General features: G+C 46.5%; 1 protein-coding gene and 1 pseudogene across 1 annotated transcript; one reads left to right on the top strand and one right to left on the bottom strand.

Annotated features, from left to right (window-relative positions):
* Positions 1-40: 40 nt before the first annotated feature.
* LOC121160164 (ubl carboxyl-terminal hydrolase 18-like) lies at positions 41-23488 on the top strand. Its single transcript, XM_040985819.1, is given in 12 exon segments — positions 41-159; positions 2229-2329; positions 10158-10254; positions 12199-12344; positions 14858-14937; positions 15211-15357; positions 16030-16090; positions 16283-16326; positions 16712-16816; positions 16819-16849; positions 21825-22024; positions 23413-23488. Coding segments are annotated over 12 exon segments (1185 nt in total). The 3' UTR covers positions 23467-23488.
* LOC121160169 lies at positions 19997-21351 on the bottom strand (annotated as a pseudogene).
* Positions 23489-24731: the final 1243 nt, after the last annotated feature.

Raw genomic sequence — 24731 nt, forward strand, 5'->3', positions numbered from 1 at the left:
TGCCTCTGGGCCAAGTGAAGGGAGGCAAAGAGAGCAGAGCATGGATTATGTTTTCCAGTTAGAATTGCGAACAGGATTGAAGAAACTGTTAAGGAAGAAGCTTCAGGAAGAAGCTGAAATCCTTTCAAAGAGGCATACCAGTGGAATCGGGACAGGGAGGTGGGAAGACATGATGTGACACTGGCCCAGGCCTCTTTGGCTCACACATAGAAATTGACAAGAGGCCAATGTTCAACTCAGACATGGTTTATTGGGGGTCCTGTGCCTGAACACAAAGCAGACAGCATGGAAAGAAGAGGTTCCACCGAGTGGCTCTCTGTGGGAGCAGCCCGGGGGTTTTATTGGCTGGAAGAGGTGTGACCATGCCTCTCTGTGCTTTCTCCTCAGTACTTGAGTTTGCACCTGGCCCAGAGCTGTTTGTACATTCAGGTGTGTCTTTTGCACATAACAAGCTCAGCATTGTTGTGTTGCTCGCTGTTGCCTCTGAAATAATATCATATCTTGGTTGATGCGTTACAGGTGGGGGCAGTCCCTGATGGGATAGAAGGGGTCTTTTGTAGTTAGTCTGGGTGATCTTTTCTCTTGATTGCTTTGGAGTTGGAGACAGCTACACGTCAGATTGAAAGAGACTTGATTTTGTGGATCCCATTTCTGTCTCAGATGCATCTCCTAGTGTCAAACTGAGTTCCCACTTAGAGAGATGGCGACACCTTCGCACACTGAGTGCTGTGTGTGACTGCGCCCTTTAGCTACCCAGAGGACATTTTAGAGTGGTGAGTGGGAGCGTTAACACATGACGTTTGTTCCAGACAGAGAGGAGATATCTCCTGGGATTCCACAACATGTCTGGGGGAGAATTAGCAGGATGTGTAGGTCTGAGTGGTCAGGAAGAAGTAAAGGAACAGAAGAACTTGAGTGCTGCAGGTAGCATGGCCTCCTTTGTAGCTGCGATGTTGTCATGGCTATACTTCTTTGGTTTGCATACAGAGACTGCGGTGCTGTCAATCAGCAATACCCCCTCTCAGCCTGGGGAGTGGGCTTCTGTGCAGAGAGGGGCAGCTGCATGCAAACCACACACCTGCAAATGGAGAAACAACTGCTTGGATCAGAGTGAGTCAGTGATGTGAGCAGTGTTCTACAGTATGTACAGGCTTTCCTGAGGACTCAGGGGAATATTTTCCAAATGAGGAGACTTCTTATTGGGACTTGAATGTCTGTTAGGAGTGTCAAGGGACTTCAAAGGTGTGGGCATCAGGGAGTTTGCGTTTGAGCTGCCATTCAACGGTGGAATTGGTGGCCAGAGGCAACTGCCCTGGGATGAGAGAAGGGAGCCAGGAAACACTCAGCTTTCAGGCCGGGTTCCTTGGTGAATGCTATGCCTCCTATCGGTGTAGACACTCTTGGAAGAAAGAGAATTTATGAGCAGGCAGTTGTCTCTGAGGAACAGTGAAATGTGCGCAGCCAAGAGTAGGTGATGTCTGGGCGTGCTGTTGTCACCAGGTCCTCGAGCTTTAGAATGCATTTCCCCATCTGGATGTCATTGGCGGCCCCAAGTATCTGCCAATGCAGAATAATCAGCTTCAAGAAGGAGTTTCTCTAAAGAAGGCCTCATTTACTCATGACAAAAACAGAGGTAGAGAGAAATGTGGTCCCCAGAGAATCTGACTCCCTAAGAAGCAGTTTGTCAGGGCAAGGCTTGGGGTCATCCAGGACTTAGGGGCAGAACAGGAGCAGTGGGGGGGAATGTGATATGCAGGGACCATCCAGGATCTACAGGGAGGGGTAGGAGAGCCCTCACTGCCCAAGCAGCAGGTACCTTGCTACACTGCTGACTTAGAATCCAGATGCACATTTGTTTCTGGAGCTTTGCCTGTGTTGACCAGTGTCCTGGCCTTTTGTGAGTACAGGGCTGCAATAAGCTTTCCTGGACCATTCCCTGGTGATTCAACTCTTTCCGAATCTCTTGCCAGGTCAGTGCCTCGTTTACGCTGTCTGCTTTAAGATGTAGCTCTCATTTTTTCTCTCTCCTCTCATCTTTGCTCACCTGCTGTGTGTTCCCACAGATTCCCTTGTGCTCAGCTCATGGGAGCGCTCCCGAGTGTGGAGCCATCAGCCCTGAACACCAGATGGACAGCCTCAGCCCGGCAGTGCTGGAGTGATCCCTGATGGGCACAGTGTTTGTGCTCCTGAGGACAATTTGCCAGTTTGTCCTGAGTGAGTCTCTACAGTTCCAAGCAGAGTGTGTGGAGAAGTAGGACAACAGAGTGTGTGGAGAAGAGGAAGAAAGATGGGCTAAGAGTACTTCTTGGCGCCTGGGACTACCATCATGGTGATTACATTCTTGCCATTTTTGTTTTCTATTTTGATTTTATAGAAATGCTTTGTTCACTCATGGTACTCTACAGCTGAAGAATTTACTGATTGTGCCTCCCTTTATGCATCTGTAGAATGGGGAAGGTGACAATGCTGGGCACACACAGTTGTTAGAAAAGCTAAATGGGAACGAAATCTGGGGCACGTGGTTGGTCTAGTAGGTGAGATGCCCATGTCCCACACTGGAGTGCCTGGGTGGGAGTCCTGGCTCTGCTCCGGATTTCAGCTTCCTGCCCATGCACATTTTGGGGGAGGGATCAGGTGATGGAAGGGTCAAGCTCTTCCCTAAGGAATTTTGAGTTTTGTCATTCTCCTTTCCTTCTAAAGTGATCACCTGAGGGGTCAGCTGAGCCTAAGCTTGGGTTGGGAAAGCAGAAGTGCATTGCTAGAGTGTCAGAGAAATATCTTCCTATGTCCTTTTGCTTTCGGTGTTTCTTTAGATGGGGTGGATGTTCCCCAAAGCTGCGGTGGGGACTCATCGGGGCTTCTTCCTTCCCTGGAATCTAATATAAACTCGCTGGGGAGTCGCTCCTGCCTCTGCCCCCATGGCCTTTTGGTTAATCTCCGTAGAGGACAGCTTGAATGGAGGAAGCTCACAACTCCTTTTAAAATGTTTATTTCTTTAAGCATTTTAAAAATTGATTTGAAAGCTTTAGAGAAGAGAGACAGAGGGAGAGAAAGAATTTTCTGTCCTCTTGTTCGTTTTCCAGTTGATTGCAGTTGGACCAGTTTAAGCCAGTAGCTAGGAATCCAATTCAGGTCTGCCAGTGTGTGGAAGTGAGTCAGCTACTAGAATGACCAGTGATACCACCAAGGGTGCGCATGCGCAGGAAGCTGCAGTTGGGAGTAGAATTGGGACTTGATAGCGGAGCTCCAGTATGGGTGTTCCTAGTGGCGTCTTAGCTGCTGTGCCAAATGCCTGCTCTGGTATTTCTGATTCTTTGCCTCCCTAACAACTTCTGACATGGCTCACTTGGCCAGTGAATAATATGCTTTCTTGTGGAGACATTGGTCGCTTGCAACAGATCATGAAAACATTTCCTGATGCTTTGCCAAGGTTCATCCTTGAGACGTGCTCTCCAGTTTATTGGCCAGCCGCCTAGTGAGTTCTTTGCACCTCTGAGATTACTTCACAGAGTGTCATGTCAATTCCAGAAAAAGTATTTTTTGTTAAATTCTTAAGCTGGGAGGAGCGAAGATGGCCGACGTAGGAGGAGGGCTGTGAGGGAGAGTCTAGTGAGAAAGGGATAGAAAGCTACAGAAGCAGCAAAGAGGAACAGCAGGGAACCGCAGGGAGAGGTCCGTGAAGCTCCCTGGGACAGTGTGGAGCCAAAAAGATCCACACAACTCGGAAGAACAACGAGAACGGAGCAGGGCAAAGGCAGAGAAACCGACATCCCACTCCAGACCTGCTGAGTCACTTTTGAAAACGGCCTGACGGGAGACGCGGCCAGCTCGGAGGCGGGGAGATCAGGGGGATCGTCACCGGCGGGAGGCCTTCGGCAGCGGTGGAGGCAGACTGCAGCGGCCGGACTTTTGGTGAGCTGGGGGTTGACGTGGCAGCCTCCGCATTTCTTGCCCCCCTGAGGCTCCAGCCTCAGAACGCGGAGCAGACGGTCGAAACTGTTGGGTCTGTGTGGAACTACGCACAGTGGTGTTGTGTTGGTGGCTGAGGGGGCCCCGGGAAGGCGCATCGGATGTCCCTGCGCTGAGGGGACCAGTGCGGCTCGGTGCGCAGAGGTAGCTGGCGAGGGTCTGGAGTCCCCCACATCCTGCCTGGTGAGTGCTTGAAACCACCAGGACTCTGATCGCCGCACCGAGCGGGCTGGGCGCCCCGCCTGCAGCAGCAGCACCTCCGTAGCGCAGGTGTCAGGTGTCAGGGGAACTCCTACAACAAACTGACACGGTGCGAACCTGCCGCCGTGAAGTCATTATAACAGGGCGCCCGGGCCACTCCTCCGCTAAGGGCCTGAGTGGGGGAGCCACACGGGAGCAGGGGCTCTGAACACCCACACACCACGAGTGGTGGATTCACTGCACAAGAGCCACGCCTGCAAAGTGCCTCACCCACAGTCCCGTGTGTGGGAGACGCACCAGGTGGGCTCTGAAAAACCCTGCAGCCCCTGACACGGAGAACGCAGGGAGAAAGCACATAAAACCTTCTACGCACTGCGGATTCCCGTGAAGGGAGCACACCCAGAGAGTGCCTCCATCCCGCCACGCCCTGGGGTGTCACACCTGTAGAAGAGGTGCCCAGAGTGTGCCTGGAATCCACTGGGCCCCCAAGGTGGTGCTCTACAGCCCCGGGCCCTGAGAACGCACCAACGGTGCCTTGAAAATTACCACGCCCGGCAACACCACGCCTACAGGCTCCAATCTCTACAGGAAAGCACCTGACAGCCCCTCAACACACGGGTCCATTTGCCTCACCAGAATACACCAACGCAATGGGAAAAACCACCAGAAAGAGTTGTGCTCCAGATGAAAGAGCCAGCACCCCACCAAACAAGGGCCAAAAGCCATTATCAATATCGACGATACGAGATGAAGACATGGAAGTGTTACCAACAAAGGAATTGATGAAAATAATGCTAAAATCTCTCAGAGACGTGGACACAAAGCTGGAAGACTTCCAGAACCGCATAATCACCGAAATACAACAAATCAAAACCAAACTGGATGCCCAAGATAATAAGATTGAAAGCCTCATCAACAGAATAAATGCGGCAGAGGAAAGGATCTCTGAAACAGAAGACACACAAAATGAAAGTGCCCAGCGAATTAAACAGCTGGAGACAAACCTCAGCAAAACTAATAAAATGATGCAAGAGATGAAGGATTACCTTAGAAAATTGAATATTCGGATCATCGGCCTCCCCGAGGGAGTAGAAAGAGAATCTGGGATGCAAGCAGTGCTCGATGAAATTATACAGGAAAACTTCCAAAACACTTGGAACACGAATCCACCCCGCATACAGGATGGACAGAGAACTCCCAACAGACATGATCCAAAGAGATCTTCACCCAGACACACGGTGCTCAAGTTCTACTCCAATGAAGACAAAGAAGGAATCCTGAGACAAGTACGAAGTAGAGAAAAGATCACATACAGGGGAAAACCCATCAGAATCACTGCTGACTTCTCCGAAGAGACACTACAAGCAAGGAGAGAATGGACAAAGATCTTCCAAGTCCTGAAACAAAACAACTGTCAACCAAAAATAATCTACCCAGCAAAGATCTCATTTGTATATGAGAACGAAATCAGATACTTCAATAGCAAAGAAAAACTAGAAGAATATGTCTACACAAAACCAGCTCTGCAAAGTCTCCTTAGAAATGCGCTAGTCCCGGACAAAAAGGAGGCAAATCACAAACAAAGTTGGCAAATAAGAAGGTCTCCAAACTAAAGGCCGCACCAACAAGACAATTACATAGGCAACAACACACACACAACACAATCACATGGCAGGGCAAAATTGCAACCTCTCAATTTTAACTCTCAACACAAATGGTCTAAATTCACCAATCAAAAGACAGAGATTAATAGAATGGATCATCAAACAAGACCCAACCATCTGTTGCCTACAAGAAACGCATCTAACCAGAAAGGATGCAAAGAAACTGAAAGTGAAGGGATGGAAAAAGATATTTCACGCCAATAGACGAGAAAAAAAAGCTGGGGTAGCTATCCTAATTTCAGACGAGATAGATTTCATTCTAACCAACATCAAAAGAGACAGGGAAGGCCATTTTATACTGGTGAAAGGAATGATCCATCAAGAAGCAATCACCATCATTAATGTTTATGCACCGAATCTTAATGCACCTACTTACGTAAAGCAATTACTTACAGACTTAAGGGAAGACATAGACACCCGCACAATTCTTGTAGGCGATCTCAACACACCTCTAACAACAATGGACCGGTCTACGAAACAAAAACTCAACAAAGAAACAACAGAGCTCACACAAACAATAGAACAACTGGACTTAGTAGACATATATAGAACTTTTTATCCTAAGGCCACAGACTATACCTTCTTCTCAGCGGTGCATGGCACCTTCTCCAGAATCGACCACATGATAGGACATAAAGCGAATCTAAACAACTTCCAAAACATTAGTATCATACCATGTACCCTCTCAGACCACCATGGGATGAAACTGGAAATCAACAACTCAAAACTCCCCAGGAAGTATAGGCACTCTTGGAAATTGAACAATATGCTATTAAACGAACAATGGGTCAGAGAAGAAATTAAAGATGAGATCAAAAAATTTATGGAAACCAATGAAAACTCTGATACAACATTCCAAAACTTGTGGGACACCGCCAAAGCAGTGCTACGAGGTAGATTCATCGCAATCGGAGCCCATGTCAAGGCCCAAGAAAGACGCCAAATACAGGAACTAACCTCACACCTCCAGGATCTGGAAAAACAGCAGCAGAAGAGTCCCACACACAATAGGAAACAAGAAATCATCAAAACAAGGGAGGAGATAAACCAAATAGAAATCAAAAAAACTATACATAAAATCAACAAATCAAAAAGTTGGTTTTTTGAGAAAATAAACAAAATAGACACTCCACTGGCCCGATTGACCAAAAAAAAACAAGAGAAAGTGAGAATCAATAGCATTAAAGATGAAAAAGGCAACATAACAACAGACACTGCAATCATTAAGAAAATAATTAGAAATTACTACAAAGAACTGTACTCCCACAAATTTGAGGACCACCAAGAAATAGAAAAGTTCTTGGACTCCCACCACTTACCAAAACTCAGTCCGGAGGCAACTGCAGAATTAAATAAACCCATAACCGAGGCAGAGATTGAAACAGTCATCAAAGATCTCCCAACGAAAAAAAGCCCAGGCCCAGACGGCTTCACTACAGAATTCTACAAAACATTCCGAACAGAACTAACCCCAATCCTCTACAAGCTCTTCAAAACAATAGAGGAGGAAGCAACCCTCCCAAACTCATTCTATGAAGCTAACATCACCTTAATCCCAAAACCGGACAGAGAACCATCAGAGAAGGAAAACTACAGACCTATTTCTCTGATGAACATTGATGCTAAAATTCTCAACAAAATCCTAGCCAATAGAATTCAAAAAATCATCAGACAGATCATTCATCCGGATCAAGTAGGATTCATCCCTGGAATGCAGGGATGGTTCAACATTCGGAAATCCATAAATGTTATAAACCACATCCAAAAACTGCAAAACAAGAACCACATAATAGTTTCAATAGATGCAGAAAAAGCTTTCGACAAAATCCAACACCTCTTCATGCTAAAAACTCTAGCCAAAGTAGGCATAGATGGGAAAATCCACAACATAATCAAAGCAATTTATGAAAAACCCAATGCCAGTATCATACTGAATGGAGAAAAGCTAGAACCCTTCCCACTGCGATCTGGAACAAGACAAGGGTGCCCGCTATCACCACTGCTATTCAACATAGTCCTAGAGGTACTTGCAGAGGCCATAAGACAAGAAAAAGAAATCAAAGGCATACGTATAGGAAACGAAGAAGTCAAGCTTTCACTATATGCAGATGACATAATCCTGTACATAGAAAAACCAGGAGACTCAATACAGAAACTGCTAGAACTTATACGAGAGTTTGGCAGAGTGGCGGGGTACAAAATTAACGAACGAAAATCAACAGCCATAGTGTACGCAAATAACACCAAGATGGAAGAAGATCTAACCAACAGGATACCATTCAAAATAGCAGAGAGAAGTATGAAGTATTTGGGAATAAATTTAACCAAAAGCGTAGGAGACCTATTCGAAGAAAACTACAAACTATTTAAAAAGGAAATTGAACAAAACCTCAAAAGATGGAATAACATCCCGTGCTCCTGGATAGGCAAAATCAATATCATTAAAATGTCTATACTACCACAAGCAATATACATTTTCAACGCAATTCCAATCAAATTGCCCAAAACATTCTTCACGGAACTGGATACAATGATTCAAGAGTTCATCTGGAAACACAAAAAACCACGAATAGCTAGAACCATCCTGAAAAATAAGAAGTTAGCAGGGGGAATCACAATCCCGGACCTCTGGACATACTATAGAGCAGTGGTTATCAAAACAGCCTGGTACTGGCACAAAGACAGAAAGGAAGATCAATGGAATAGAATAGAAGCACCAAAAGGGAACCCACACAAATACAGCCAATTAATCTTTGACAAAAAGACCAATGACAACTCAAGCAAGTGGGAAGGCCTCTTTAGTAAATGTTGTTGGGACAACTGGCTGATAGCCTGTAGAAACAAAAAGATAGACCCACATCTATCACCATACACTAAGATCCAATCTACATGGATAAAAGACCTAAACCTACATCCAGAAACCTTCAAACTCTTGCAGGAAAATGTAGGAAATACCCTGCAAGACCTAGGAGTAGGTTCCGACTTTCTAAGAAGGACACCAAAAGCAATAGCAGTTGAGAACAGAATAAACAAATGGGACCTCATCAAACTAAGAAGCTTCTGTACAGCAAGGGAAACAATCAACAAAGTAAAAAAGCAACCCACAGATTGGGAGAAGATCTTTGCACACGATATAGGCGATAGGGGGCTAATTTCCAGGATATACAAAGAACTTCAAAACAACCAAAAAACCAAAACAAACAAACCACTCAAGAAATGGGCACGGGAAATGGGCAAACATTTCACAAAGGAACAAGTCCAAATGGCAAACAAACATATGAAAAAATGTTCCAGCTCCCTAGCAATAAGGGAAATCCAAATTAAAACATCGATGAGGTACCACCTAACACCAGTAAGATTGGCCCACATAAACAAGAACACCAACGACGCTTGCTGGCGAGGATGCGGGGAAAAGGGAACCCTACTCCACTGCTGGTGGAGCTGCAAATTGGTACAGCCTTTATGGAAATCAGTCTGGAGAACACTCAAACAACTCAAAATCTGCATACCATATGACCCAGCAATAGCACTCCTAGGAATATATCCAAAACACCTGTTTTACGACAAACCAACATGCATCCCTATGTTCATTGCAGCACAATCAGTAATTGCAAAAACATGGAAGCAACCGAAATGCCCATCAGCAGAAGATTGGATAAGAAAGCTTTGGTTCATCTACTCCATGGAATACTACTCAGCTATTAAAAAAAACAAAATGCAGTTCTTTGTGGCTAAATGGGCACAACTGGAAACTATAATGCTAAGGGAAATGAGTGAATCCCAAAAGATTAGATACCACATGTTTGCCTTGATTTAACCTGTAATTTTTTGTTTGGTTGTTGGTTATTTTTTGAACCTGTCATTGATACTGTCTCAACCCAGATGTTTCGAAGAATGGAACTTGCATTATTTTTAACATATTGTCTACCCATTACTATGTCAATTAATTCCATAATGTTGTATATTGATACTGAGGCCTTGTTGGGGCTTTTAACTGACCGGATCTCTACTCTGTTAGACCTATCTTCAGACCATAGAAGGTCTCCCCAAGAGGCCACTGAACTTATCTGGACAATAAGACGCTGAACTTTATGCTAGGCATGTGTTTGCAAGCAATGAATCTCAACTGAACTTGAACTATGGTTATGCAACAAGGTGGAGGAATCCACCATGGGGGGAGGGTTATGGGAGGGGTGGGGGGAATCCCCAGCGCCTATAAAACTGTACTACATAATACAATGTAAGCAACAATAAAAAAAAAAAAAAAAAAAATTCTTAAGCTGTACCCTGCCTTCAGTATTTTTTTTTCTCATCCCTTTAAAGGCCTAGTTGGCTTACACAACATTGGACAGACCTGCTGCCTTAACTCCCTGATTCAGGTATTCATAATGAATGTGGAATTCACCAAGATAATGAAGAGGTAAGTCTGTTATTCAGTCTGATAAACATGTATAGTATTTTAATTATGGAGCATTCGCTTATTCACAATGCATTGGACTTTTAGAAGTCTTCTTTAAAAGATACTAGCAAAAAGATCCTTTTCTGCCTATAGAATCACATAAGAAAGTCTAAAAATATGTAAGTGCCTAGTCCTAACCTCAGATCTATGGTTTCAGTTGACCTGGGGTGGGGCCCAGGTATTTGAACTTTTATATTTCTTAAATTTATTTGTGAAAGAGGTAAGGGGAGGGGACAAGAAGGAAGGGGAAGGAATCAGAGAGCAGCAAGAGAGAGAGAAAGAGAGAGAGAGAGAGAGAGAGAGAGAGAGAATGAGCTCCCATCCACTGGTTCACTCCCTACATGCTCCAGTCCCACAGTTTGGGCCATAACCAGGAGCCAGAAACCTAATTCAGGTCTCTCCTGTGGGTGACAGGAACCCTAATCACTTGGGTCATCATCACATTCCTTCAGGGTCTGCATTAACAGGAAACAAGAGTCCGGAGCTGGAGCTGAGAATTTCGTTGCCAGGCATTGTGTTATGAGATGTAAGCACTGCAGTTCCCAGGTTAAAGGCCCACAGCTATGATACTTCTAAAAAGGCTCTTTTGGTGATTTTAGCAACGTATCCAGAATTGACAGTTACTGATTTGGTTAAAAGGGAACTAGGTCAGTCTTAGAGAAAATGTCAGTGGGCATCCTCACACATAAACACTCTCTCTTGCCCTGAGTTTTCTTCTTTTTCTCACCATTGACACAGGCCTTTGAGAGACGTCTATAGTCCACTGAGTCTGTGCTGAAGGACACTGACAGCTGTCGTGTTGCCCGCACTGGGCATGACTCAGTGTTTGGGTTTTGTTTTTTTTTTAAGATTTATTTTATTTTTTTATTGGAAAGGCGGATATACAGAGAGGAGAGACAGAGAGGAAGATCTTCCATCCGATGATTCACTCCCCAAGTGAGTGCAATGGCCGACACTATGCCGATCCAAAGCCAGGAGCCTCTTCCAGGTCTCCCACGCGGGTGCAGGGTCCCAAAGCTTTGGGCCGTCCTCGACTGCTTTCCCGGGCCACATGCAGGGAGCTGGAAGGGAAGCGGGGCTGCTGGGATAGAAACGGCGCCCATATGGAATCCCGGGCGTGCAAGGCAAGGACCTTAACCACTGCGCCACCGCGCCAGGCCCAGTGTTTGGTTTTTATTTGGAGTGTATCAGGTTGGACCTGTCACTGCCTGCCTTGGATATGGACTTAGAACTCAGTGTATCTGTCCTTCTCTCTATTGTGCTTTTGAGCTGAGTCATCAGACATGTTGATGCTGCTCTCTCTCTCTTCTTTAAAATACATACATATGTGTGTGTGTATCTATATCTATATCTATATCTATATATTTGTATTGGAAAGGCAGGTCTACAGAGAGAGAGGAAGATCATCTGTCTGCTGGTTCACTCCCCAAGTGGCTGCAACAGTCAGAGTTGAGCCAATGTGAAGCCAGGAGCCAGGAGTTTTTTTCGGGTCTCCCAATTGAATGCAAGATCCCAAGGCTTTGGGCGATCCTCCATTGCTTTCCCAGGCCACAAGCAGGGAGCTGGATGGGAAATGGAGCAGCCAGGATGCAAACTGGTGCCCATATGGGATGCTGGCACATGCAGGGCGAGGATTTAGCCACTGAGCCATTGTGCTGTTGATGCCTCTTTGGAGAGGGACTCTGTACGACCAAGTTCAGTGACATGGTGATTCTCAATATTGGTTTCCCATGCAAAGTTTCTGGGAAACTTAAAAATTTTTGTTAAATGAGTCCCACTGCAAGTGTTTAGTTCCTGTGGTAGTGATCTGGATATTAAAAAAAAATGTTTCCCAAGTGATTCCAATGTACACCCCCATTGAGAACTGTGTGGGTAAGAAGGTTCCTGGCTGCTTTTATTAGGCAGGATAAAAGTTCCAAGAGAAGTGGAAGAACAGAAGAGAAATGTCCCTTTTCAATTACTTTTATTGCTAGAGAAGATGCAGGACAGCCGGCAGAAGGCAGCGAGACCCGTGGAGTTCGTCTCCTGCCTCCAGAAGTACAATGTACCAAGTAAGGCATTCCTTCCTGGCACCTGGCTACTGATCTGAAGGGGACAGAAGCTTGAGATGGGTGGGGAGGAGGGACAGAGAGAGGAAAGGGTGGGGAGAGAGAGGCAGAGGTAGAGAGAGAGCGCTCTTCCACAGTTGTCAGGGCTGGGCTGAGCTGAGCCAAGCGCTTCTTCTAGGTCTCCCATGGGGCTGGTGGGGCTAAACACTGAGGTACTTAGATCTTTTACCGCTTGTTTTCCCATGTCATTAGCAGAGAGCAGGATTGAAGTAGAGCTGCCGGAATGTGAACTGGTATCCACAATGGGATTCTGGTGTCACAGGCAGTGGGCATACTCGCTGTGCCACACCATCAGGCCTCCCCCTGGCCCCCCATAACTCATTGTTTTATTGATTTGTCCACTACTGGACACATAGAGTGCATCTGTGTCTTAGCTGGTATGAATAGCACTGCCACAAGCATGGTGGGGCACCCCTTAGATGTGCTTCTTCCTTTTCCTTTGACTCTATACCCAGTAGAGGAACCTGCAGATCCTATAGTCATTCTGTGTCTAGGTTTCCTGAGGCGATCTGTACTATTTTACATCTTTACTAACAGTGTGTGTGAGGTCTCCCTGTCTTTCTTTATGTCCTTTCCAGCATTTAGTATTTTTTTTGTGTCTTTCGATGATGACACTCTGAATTGAAAAATTGAAACCAATCACTGATTGTGATTTTCACTTATATTTTCCTTTTTCTTTTTAAGATTTATTTATTTTTTATTGGAAAGGCAGACATACAGAGAGAAGGAAAGACAGAAAGATTATCCATGTGCTAGTTTGCTTGCCAAGTAGCTGCAATTGTTGGAGCTGAGCTGATCTGAAGCTAGGAGCCAGGAATTTCCAGGCCTCCATGCCGGTGCAGGGTCCCAAGGCTTTGGGCCATCCTTGACTGCTTTCCCAGATTACAAGCAGGGAGCTGGATGGGAAATGGAGCAGCTGGAATTAGAACCAGTGTCCATGGGAATCCCGGCGCATTCAAGGTGAGGACCTTAACCATAACACTGTTGCACCGGGCCCAAGAGTTCAACTTTCCACATGCCGTATATGATGTTAGCTCTCGGCTTGTCATATGTGACCTTTTCTGTGTTTTGCCAGTGTTCACACTGCTCTTGGGCATTATGGAGGCCCCATTCCAGTTGTATTTCCACTTTCCTTTAGCCCTCCTTAACAGTTGGGAAGATCTGTCTAGATAGAGAAATAGGCATCACTGCCCAGATGAGAACATCCGCTGTCGATGGGCAAGGCTGCAGTCTGGAGTTTGGAATATAACCTGTCATGTGGATGGCCGGGACTCAGTTCCCTGAGCCATCACCCTGTCATGTGATGCTCGTGTCCCAAGTGGTACTTGCTTCTATTTATTTATTTATTTAATGTATCTGTTTATTATTGGAAAGGTGGATATACAAAGAGGAGGAGAAATAGAGAGGAACATCTTCCGTCTGTTGATTCACTCCCCGAGCGGCCTCAACGGCCGGAGCTGAGGTGATCTGAATCTCTTCTGGATCTCCCATGCAGGTGTAGGGTCCCAAGGCTTTGGGCCGTCCTCCACGGCTTTCACAAGCAGGGAGCTGGATGGGAAGCGAGGCTGGTGGGATTAGAACCAGCACCCATATGGGATCCTGGTGTGTGCAAGGCGAAGACTTTAGCTGCTAGGCTACAGTGCCGGGCTCACTTGTTTCTCTTTTCAAAAAAGATTATTTATTTATTTGAAAGGCAAAGCTATACGGTGGGTGAGAGGGGAGAGATAGAGAAAGAGAGAGAGAGAGAGAGGTATTCAATCTTATGGTTTACACCCAAAATGACCACAGTACTGGTACCTGGGCTGCTTGGAAGCCAGGAGCCAGCAGCCAGGAGCTCCTTCCAGGTCTTCCACATGGGTGCCTGATTCTAATCATTTGGGCCATTTTCTGCCGCTTCCCCAAGCACAGTAGCAGGGAGCAGGCTCAGAAGCAGAGCATCCCTGACTGGAACTGGTGCCCAAGCACGCTAGCAGGGAGCAGGCTCAGAAGCAGAGCATCCCCGACTGGAACTGGTGCCCAAGCACGCTAGCAGGGAGCAGGCTCAGAAGCAGAGCATCCCCGACTGGAACTGGTGCCCAAGCACGCTAGCAGGGAGCAGGCTCAGAAGCAGAGCATCCCTGACTGGAACTGGTGCCCAAGCACGCTAGCAGGGAGCAGGCTCAGAAGCAGAGCATCCCCGACTGGAACTGGTGCTCATATAGTCTGAGCTGATCTACCTTCTGCTTCCCAGTGCTGGCTCCTGGCTCTTCAGTTCAAGATGAGCTCTCAAAAATATAAATAGTGCTGAGTTTTCATTCATTGAACATCCCGTAGGTAGTGCCAACTTGGGCTTTTTGGGAGAGAGGAGGGCCACCAAAGGACAAGGGACCCATGGGCATCTAGGTGCCAGGGCCCAATGGCATGAGAAGCTCTCCAAGGACCTTACTAACCGGGCGATTGTTTTTCTCTCTGGTCAGTGTTTGTTCAGCATGATGCTGCTCAGCTCTACCTCACGATTTGGAACTTCATTAAGGCTCAGATCACCGATGTGGACTTGGTAAGGCCCTGGAATTGGGGCACACCAGGGTTACTGACTGAACTCATCAACTGTGGTTTGTATGTTGCACAGAGAGGAACGAAAGTTAATCCACAGAAAATGCCTGTTGCCATTCCCTCACATAGTCACTGTGACTCATTGTCGCTTTTGTGAATAGGCCCTCTGAATGGCTGTCACTGTGCAGCCCCTAGCTGGTGGCTCCCGTTTCTGTGAGTTGGCCCAGGCTGGCACCTGCTTCTTGCCTTTTCATGTCTCGCCTCGTCTCTCACGCAGGTGCAGCGGCTCCAGGACTTGTATAAGATCCGGATAAAGGAGTGCTTGGTCTGCCTCGACTGCACCACGGAGAGTAGCAGAGACAGTAGCTCGCTGACGCTCCCTCTCAGCCTTTTCGACCTGAACTTAAAGCCGCTGGGAACACTGGTGAGAGATTTGTCATGGTGGATCACTGTTCCCACAGGACTCAGTGTTCTGGTCCCCTTGCTTCTTTCACCTGCCCTGGGCTGTTCAGTGTCACTTTCTATTTCATTTGCCAGGATGTGGCCAAGGGCTACCTGGATTTGGCAAAAAGTATTTTTAACCCTTACTTCTACTTTCCTTTGCTGCTTCCTTAATAGATGCCACTCCTGTTTAGTTCCCCCAAGCAGGGAGCACTTTCTGCGACCTGCCAGGTGTCCCGCAGTGGGTCAGACATTAAAGGCGCTGCATGAGCAATTCAGAACTGTTGAACTACCAAAGCACTTGAGCAGTGCCCTTGGAGCATGCCCCCCATGTTGTTGGGGACCCTGGGATGGGTGGGAGGCTGGGTGGTGCTTCTCCCTTTATCCTCCCCTCTTAGACCAGATACAGAAAAAAAAAAAAAAAGAATGTGGGAACGCTGGTCTTACCCACTTTCCTATAACTGTTGTCCCTTTGTGCCCTAATCAACTATGTAAAGGTTATAAAAATAAAATAACACTAATTGAAAAAAAAAGGTGCTGTCGGGCTCAGGGGGCATTGGGAGAACTTGCTTGTGCCTCCCCCAGCTGGGTGGCAGGCTGGACTCTGAACAGGAAATAGCAACCTGCTTTGTCTGTGCTTTCCTGCATGTCACAGGAAGACGCCCTGCAGTACTTTTTGCAACCCAAGGAGCTATCAAGCAAAAGCAAGTGCTTCTGTCAGAACTGTGGGAAGGGTCCAGCGTGATGATGCAGTGGTTAAGGTCCTCGCCTTGCACGCCCGGGATCCCATATGGGCACCGGTTCTAATCCTGGCGGCCCTGCTTCCATTCCAGCCTGTGGCCCGGGAAGGCAGTGGAGGGCGGCCCAAAGCTTTGGGACCCTGCACCCGCGTGGGAGACCTGGAAGAGGCTCCCGGCTTCAGAACTGTGGGAAGAACACCTATGGGAAACAGGTATTCCTTTCCCTAAAATACAGTGCCTCCCTGGTCTCAGGGGGCTCCCGGGCACGCTGCACCAGCAGAGGGCACCTTATGATGCATGACAGAGAGTAGGGTCAGGCGAGCACCATGGGTCCTGTGGCTTCTGATTTCCAGAGCTGTAGATAGGGCTACTCAGATCACACCCCTGACAGGGACTGAGCCGTTTAAGGAGAAAGAGCAGCTCCGTCAGGGTTGGACCAGTTCCCTGGGGAAGACATCAAAGTTCTGCTGGGTTCAGGTGCCCGTGGGAGATGGATAGTGGAAGCCACGTGTTGTGCGTCTCATGGAGGAGTCCATGAGTCAGTGACCCCGAGTCATGTCAGAGAGCTTCATTGCTGCTTAACTTTGTTCTTCCCAGGCCTTGAAGCTGACCCATCTGCCCTCAGCTTTGACCATCCACCTCATGCGCTTCTCCGCCAGGAATTCACAGACACAGAAGGTCTGCCACTCCGTCTCTTTCCCCGAGAGAGCTTGGATTTCACTCAGGTGCTTCTGAGTGAACAAGACCTCAGCGATGATGTCAAGGACCAGGTGAGAAGCTGGCCCCGCTCTGGCCTTGTGTCTCATTAGACGCCATACTTCCTGTTTCCCCAAGCATCCCTCGATGCGTCAGTGCTCAGCTTGGAAGGTCTTCCCCAGGCCACAGGATCCCAGACTAAGCTATGAGTGGGTGAACACTAGTTGAAAATACCAGCTCAGTTACCCAGTTCTGTGTGTTTCTGCCACCCTGTCCGCTAGGAAATCCTGTCCCCTGCTGGCCACTGGCAGGAGAACAACCACAGCCTGGTGGGATTCCTGCAACAATGAGCCAAACCTAGCTTCCTTGATTTTTCTTTTACTCATATTCTTTTTATCTTTGTTATTCCTCCCAACTAAAATGTAATGCACAAATTTGCATATATTTATCATGTGTGATGTGCTATTTTAATGTGTGTGTATATTGTGGGGTGACTAGTTTAAGTTAATCAACGTGATCTGTCACCTCACACACTAATTCTTTTCAAAAATGATTTAAAAATTAGCATGCAATCCTTATACATATTTATGGCGTACAGAGTAACAACACGTATATCTTTTGCGGTGAGAAGATGTAAAATACTTATTTTTTTAAACAATTTTCAGGTATGCAATTCATTGGCATTAACAAAGTTACAGTGTCATGGAGTAGATCTCTGAAAACTTACTCCAAAGCTTTGTTTCTTTGTTCTTCGACCAACATCTTCCCATCCCACCCCTGCCCAACCCCTGCCCCTGGCAGCCACCGTTGGCTTCTTTCAGCTCAACTGTTTTTTTTTTTTTTAAATGAGAGGGGAGAGTTCTTGGTTCATCTGCGATCCTACTTACTGTCATTTTTTTCTGTCCTTATGTTCTTTTAAGCAAAGCATTATCTTTTATCTGCATTGTCTAAGATTTTGAGGCAGTGTAACGCCTGATTGTTAAATCAAAGGAATATATATGGTTTGTCTCCTTGATCTGATTTCTATGTTAATGATTACTCTCCTTAAAATTCTGTCTACTCAGGGTTTCTGTCCTTGTGCTTTTATAAAAATCTGCGAATAGCGTTTCTTCTGTCCAGTGTTTCCTTAGTGTTTAGTTTAAATTATGTTCCTTCTCAGTGTTGGATGTCATCTCCGTGACTCTCACGCTCTCAGGGATCATCGGAAGCTCACGATTTCTGTCTCCACCTTCTGTTCCTTTTGTCCTTGCGTTCCCCGCATGTATTTGCACCTCGTAACGGAATGTTCTTGTGAATAGCATAAGTCTTAAACTCATCATCTTTACCTCCCCATGGCACCATTTTATATTTGCTTTTTAAAAAGGAGTTATTTATTTGAAAGTCAGAGTTACAGAGAGTGAAGGAGAGATCTTCTGTGCTTTGCTTCACTCCCTAGATGACTCAATCTGCCGGGGCTGGATCATGCTGAAGCCAGGAGCCAGGAGACTCATCAGGAGTCCTGTGTGGGTGGCAGGGGCCTCAACACATCTGATGCATTTAGACCATAAGCAGAACCTGGATTTGCAGTAGAGCAATCAGGACATGAACCAGTGCCCATGTGGGGAAGGCTAGCATCACAGGTGCCTATGCCACAACTCCTACCCTGTGTATTTGCATTTTTTTTTAAATATTTACTTTTATGGGAAAGGCAGATTTACAGAGAGGGACAGACAGAAAGATCTTCCATCTCCTGGTTCACTCCCCAAGTGGCTCTAATGGCCACAGCTGAGCCGATCTGGAGCCAGGAGCTTCTTCTGGGTCTCCCACGCAGGTGCAGAGTCCCAAGGCTTTGGGCCGTCCTCGACTGCTTTCCCAGACCACAGGCAGGGAGCTGGATGGGAAGTGGAGCAGCTGAGACATGAATCAGCGCCCATATGGGATCCTGGCACATGCAAGGCCTCAGCCACTAGGCTACTGAGCCATGCCCTGTGTTTAAGCAGTCAACATCCTCCTAGTTTTCAAATCAGTTTTCAGTTAGTTATTTTTAAACCAAAATTTATACAAATCTTTCCCCTCATTTCATTTTTTAAAATATTTATTTATTTGCCATGAACTTTTACTCTCGCTTTCCTCTGTTTGGGATTAAAAAATTTTCCTAGATAATATTATGTGAGAGAAGTATTTAGAGAACTCTCATCTGCTGATTTGCTTTGTGAACACAACCCAGTCCTCACAAGTTGTAGCTCAGTTCTCAGCATCTACACTAGCAGGAAGTGACAGTGAGGACCAAGCTGCTCGGATGTGGATGGGACTATGTAACTGCTGGGCCGGAAGTTGCTCCTCAGTATGAATTTAGAATTAGACATGATTGAAATCTTGCCTCTTTATAAGTTTTGTTTTTGATTCTTAAACAAGATGTGCTGTAAGCTTATCTTTCAGGATAATTAAATCATGTATTGATTACACATGATAGTGCATGATACTCACTTTCATCCAATCTATAATTTATCTGGTACCATTATTTAATTTTGATACATTGCAAAGGATGTATCAGCAGTCACTTTTATATCCAAAGAATCCTGGGACTGTCCTTGGGTGGCTCTTAATGGTGAGTGTCGGGTCACAACAGAAATTGTCAGGATGATGACAGTGGCTTCTCCATCCAAGTCATTTGTGAGGAAATTCCAAATGGGACCTGGCATCACCCTGATGAATTCTGCCTTTACACTTTTGGGAAAGGTTACCAAGATGGCCTTGGAGTAGGCTAACTTTACACAGCACATTTTTAGAAAGACACATTTATTCAGGGTCATGATCAGATTAGCAATCAATAGCATGGATATGAAAAAAGGAAAGAAAGAAAAACTACATCAAAACTACACCAAAACCCCTTCTTGGAATGCCTTACACTTTCCACAGAGCAGAAATTAGAGTAACCTTTTATGCAATTAATCACAAATAAGGTCTTTGATGCTTTTTTTCCCCCCATACTCATGAGTGTTGACTAAAATGCCTCCCTTGTAGCAGCTGGGTCTCGCCTCCACCGTGCTTGGCTGGGTTCACAGGTATGCTGTAACCTGGAGCTTCCCTGTCACTTCTCTGGCTCTCCTCTCCTGCTAAGCTTTGTTTCCTGGCACTCATTCAAACCTTGTTCTCCTTGCCACAGCTACTGCTGCTTGCAAGCGACAGCCGCATTGACTTTTATGGTTAGGCAAAATATTGACTGCCACCACCATAGGGGCGGAGCCTCTGCCTCCAAAGTTTCACTCCCTTCGTGGATCTAAATTGTGAAGATTGATTGTTGTCATTGCCAAAATCATTGTTGCTTCCATGGTCTCTGAAATTGCTCCCACTGTCACCGCCCAAGCCACCTTGGCTGTCGTTACAGCTGCCATTCTCTCTATAGCTATTGCCCTGCTTTCCATAACCCTCTCCACCACTTTCACGGTCTGCTCCCTCCAGAGCAAGCAGGGCTGCCTCCTCCACAACCACCAGGATTACCAATCCATCACAACTGTCCCCACTACCACCATAACCACCACCACCTTGGCTGCCATCAAAGCCACCACAACCACTCAAATTTCCTCCTGGACCAAAATGATCATTGCCACCAAATCTACCACCACGCCCACCACCAATGTTTCTAGAACCACTTTGACCTCTTGGGGTTGATGAAACAAGCCATCTCCTTGCTTGAACAGGGCCTTTCTTATTTCACAATTGTGACCATTCACAGCGTGGTATTTCTGAATGGTAGTCTTATCCACGGAATCATGGTCATCAAAAGTACCACAAAGCCCCTCTTCTTGCCACTGCCTTCATCAGTCATGATGTCGAGCATTTTGATTTTCCCATATTGCTTAAAATAACATGGGAGGTAATGCTCTTCAGTGTCTAGGAAAATTAAAGAAATGCCCTCAATAAAGGTCTTTTTCACAGGTAGATTGGCACTGGGTCTTGGAGAGTTTTCTCTTGAGACAGCCCTCTTTGGTTCCAGCACTCTTCCATCCACTAGCATGGCCTTGCATTCATGTCTGTGTCCACACCTCCACGATAGCGTAGGTGACACCCCTTCAGCCACTGGAGTGCTTGGTGTTCAGAGCTCATCCCACGCAGTCTGTGAGCATTCCCCACTGCTTAAAATGGCTCCACGGACTCTCGTGGCTCATTTGACAGCTCAGCCCTCTGCTGGAGAGATTCTGCGGCTGTTTGGGCTCTTCGGGAAGCTCTGACCTAACAGCAGTGTGAAGAGAAGAGAGGGCGATGCTTCCTTTGGTAGTGTCCACAAGCAGAAAGCCGAGAGGTATTTATTTATTTGAAAGAGTTATACAGAGAGAGAGAATGAGAGAGAGAGAATGAGAGAGAGAAATCTTCCAATCGCAGATCCCCAAATGGCTGCAATGGATGGAAGGTCTCATGTGCTTTTCCCCCCAAGTGCATGAGTAGGGGGCTGGATCAGAAACAGAGCAGCAGGTACTCAAATCAGCACCCATGTGGAATGCTGACACCATTCCCAGCACCCAGTTTCCAAGCTGCGTTCTTTGTTTCTCTTACACAGACATCATGATGATGTTAACTCCTCTTCTTTAAACACTCTGTCCCCCCACCTGCATTACTCAAGGAATAAAGTTTGAATTTTTAACTTGGCCTTTGTATTTTGCTTTCTTGTGACTTCTGAGCACCCTCACAGCCTTCTGTGTCTGCAGTATGCTGTGTTCTTTTCCACCACTGAGTCTTTCAGTTTCTGAGTCTACATTAAAAATGATATCCCTTCCTATAACCTGTCTTTTCAGATCAGCCCAACTTTTGCTTCTCTGGAGAGATCCCTCCAGCCCCTCAGCCCTTCCTTGCCTTCTTGTTCTTTTCCTATTGTGGGCAAAAATGTACACTTCTCAGATAACCTCTACAGAATCTGGTACAAAACACACCATTATAATTTTGGTTTAGCCATTGTTTCTCGGTTAGCTAGGAAGATTCCTGAGGCCAAGGACTGTGCTTTATTGCCTCTGCAGTAGCAATGCCTGGCAGAGAGCAGGCTGTGAATACATGTGTGATGACAAGGAAGATGACAGGTTAACCATCCCATGCCTTCTGCCCTTCCGGGTTGGAGGACAGTATGAACTCTTTGCCGTGATCACACACATGGGAATGGCAAACTTTGGTCATTACTGTGCCTATATTCAGAACTCTGTGGATGGAGAATGGTTCTGCTTCAATGACTCCAATGTTTGCAGGGTGAGAAACATCGTCTAAATTGCTTCTTTACTTGGATTAGCCTTATGGAACCAATTCTGAGCCCAGGACGGCAAGAATCCTGCAGATCAAGACTAGCTGTGCTCTCTGGCACCTTTTCCTCATGAAAGCCCTATTTGGCAGCTCTGTGCATGGTCCACTTACTTTGTTTTCTACATTTTATGGTGCTACAGGCTTAGTGTCCCGAGGCTTCATGCTTGAAACCTCTGTAAAGCAAGAATAGTTAAAAATATGTACATCAGAACCATGGAATAGGGCTGGCAAAGCACAGCAGGTCAAGCCACGGCTTGTGACACACCAACCCATGTTAGAGTCCTGGATTACCCACTTCTGGTCCAGCTCTATGCTGATGCTTCTGAGAAAGGAGTGGATCACAGCTCATGGGCCTGAGTCCTGCCATCTACATGGAAGAGCAGCCTGTAGTTCCAGGCTCCAGCCTCACCCAGTCCCAGCTACTGTAAACACTTGGAGAACAAGCCAGCAGATGGAAGATGAAGTTTCTCTCTCCTTTCTCTCTCTCTCTCCCATTCTCTCTTTCCCACTCCTTTTCCTTCCTCTCCATCTTTCCTTTTGAATACAGAAATGAAATCTTTTTAAAAAGAACTCTTGGAAAGGGATAACCAAGTGTATTTCTGTGTTTTGCTTATTTGAAAGAGAGGGTCAGATTGAGAGAGCTCCAAATTGCTTGTTTACATCTTGACTGCCCGCCATGGCTGTTTCCAAGTCAATGCTGGGAGCTGGGAATTCAGTCCATGTCTTTGGGCTCGCATTTTGACGTACTGGATTAAGTCACCTCTTAGACTGATACACACATCCCCATGGTAGAGTGCTGGTTTAAACCTTGGCAACTCTGCTTCTGACCCAGCATCCTGGGATCCAATGTATGATGGCACAAGTGCTTGGGTTCCTGCCACCATTGTGGGAGAACTTGATAGAGTGCTGGGTTCCTGGCTTTGGTGTGGTCCAGCCCCAGGTGTCATGGGCATTTGGAGGCTGAAGTAGTGGATGGAGTGTCTGTGTCTCTCCATGTCACTCTGACTTAGAATTTAAAAAAAAAATGCCCTTATGTTGGTGTTAGGGACCCAGTCCCTGGAGCCATCATCAGTGTGTTTATTAGCAAGAAGCTGGAGTTAGGAGCTGGAATTGGGACTCAAACCCAGGCACTGCCACACGGGACACAGGCATTTAAAGCAACATAGGCTGAACATCTGTCCCAAACATAACCAAGTTTCCACAAAGCAATGGAGATATTAAAGTGCTTTTGTATATGTGACCTAGATGCTCTAAGTTTGTGAGTTGTTGTGGGCAAATTACAGTGCCACATATTCAGGGGGATGCTTGACTCAAATCTGTTTATTTACACACTTTAGGTATCCTGGGAAGACGTCCAGTGTACCTTTGGAAATCATAATGACCGTTGGTAAGAGGGGTGTGAGGTGATGGAAATGTTTTGAACTTTACGGGGACGGGGTTCTTGGAACTGGGTGAAACACTGATGATGTCCTAGTGACTGTGGAGCCTCGTCTTTCAAAAATCCGCCTAGAGATCTTCTTTCAGTGTAGATACCAGCAGTGCTAGAATAGAAGGAAGTTACAGGGGTGGGGAAATCTCAGATCCTATGGAATAAATCTCACATCCTATGGAATCGTACCATAAAACTAGAGAGAGAGTTTGAAACACCACTTCCTCCATCCCTCCCCTAATTGGCCTATGTAAGAAAGTGTCACTCGCGTAGGCATGGAACTTTCCCACTGGAGGGAGGATATTGACGCACCCCACCCAGGCAGCTCCGCAGAGACATTTTTGTGAGATTCCATTGCTTTTTTTTAAAAAAAAGATTTATTTATTTTTATTGGCAAGGTGGATATACAGAGAGGAGGAGAGACAGGGAGGAAGATCTTCTGTCCGATGAGTCACTCCTCAAGTGAGTGCAATGGCCAGTGCTGTGCCGATCCGAAGCCAGGAACCAGGAACCTCTTCTAGGTCTCCCACGTGGGTGCAGGGTCCCAAAGCTTTGGGCCATCCTCAACTGCTTTCCCGGGCCACAAGCAGGGAGCTGGATGGGAAGTGCAGCTGCCGGGATTAGAACCGGCGCCCATATGGGATCCCAGGGCGTGTTCAAGGTGAGGACTTTAGCCGCTAGGCCACGTCGCCGGCCCCTTCCGTTGCCTTTGTTTTAAAGATTTATTTTATTTTTGTATTGGAATGGTGGATATATAGAGAGGAGAGACAGAGAGGAAGATCTTCTTTCCAATGATTCACTCCCCAAGTGACTGCAATGGCCAGTGCTGCGCTGAGCCAAAGCCAGGAGCCAGGAACTTCTTCCAGGTCTCCCACGCAGGTGCAGGTTCCCAAGGCTTTGGGCCATCCTTGACTGTTTTCCTAAGCACTTGGAGAGTTTTCCCCATTAAAACTAGGAATTTGTGGCACAACGGGGAAAACGTGAGTGCTGTGGTGGTGATGTGTGTGTGTGTGTGTGTGTGTGTGTGTGTGTGTGTGTGTGTGTGTGTGTGTGTGTGTGTGTGTGTGTGTGTATCAAGATATCATTCCTTGCAGCTGGGAAGAGTGACCTGCCGATCCTACATGAGCAGGGCTGAAAGCGTCATGATTGCAGCCGGTAGCCCAAGGGGAAGGCGAGCACTACAGGAAGACACCCAACCTGCAGACAAAAGCAAAGTGGATTTAGAGC

This window comes from Ochotona curzoniae, unplaced genomic scaffold (assembly GCF_017591425.1).
Source record: "Ochotona curzoniae isolate NIBS_2020 unplaced genomic scaffold, NIBS_Ocur_1.0 contig_437, whole genome shotgun sequence".
Lineage (NCBI taxonomy): Eukaryota > Metazoa > Chordata > Mammalia > Lagomorpha > Ochotonidae > Ochotona > Ochotona curzoniae.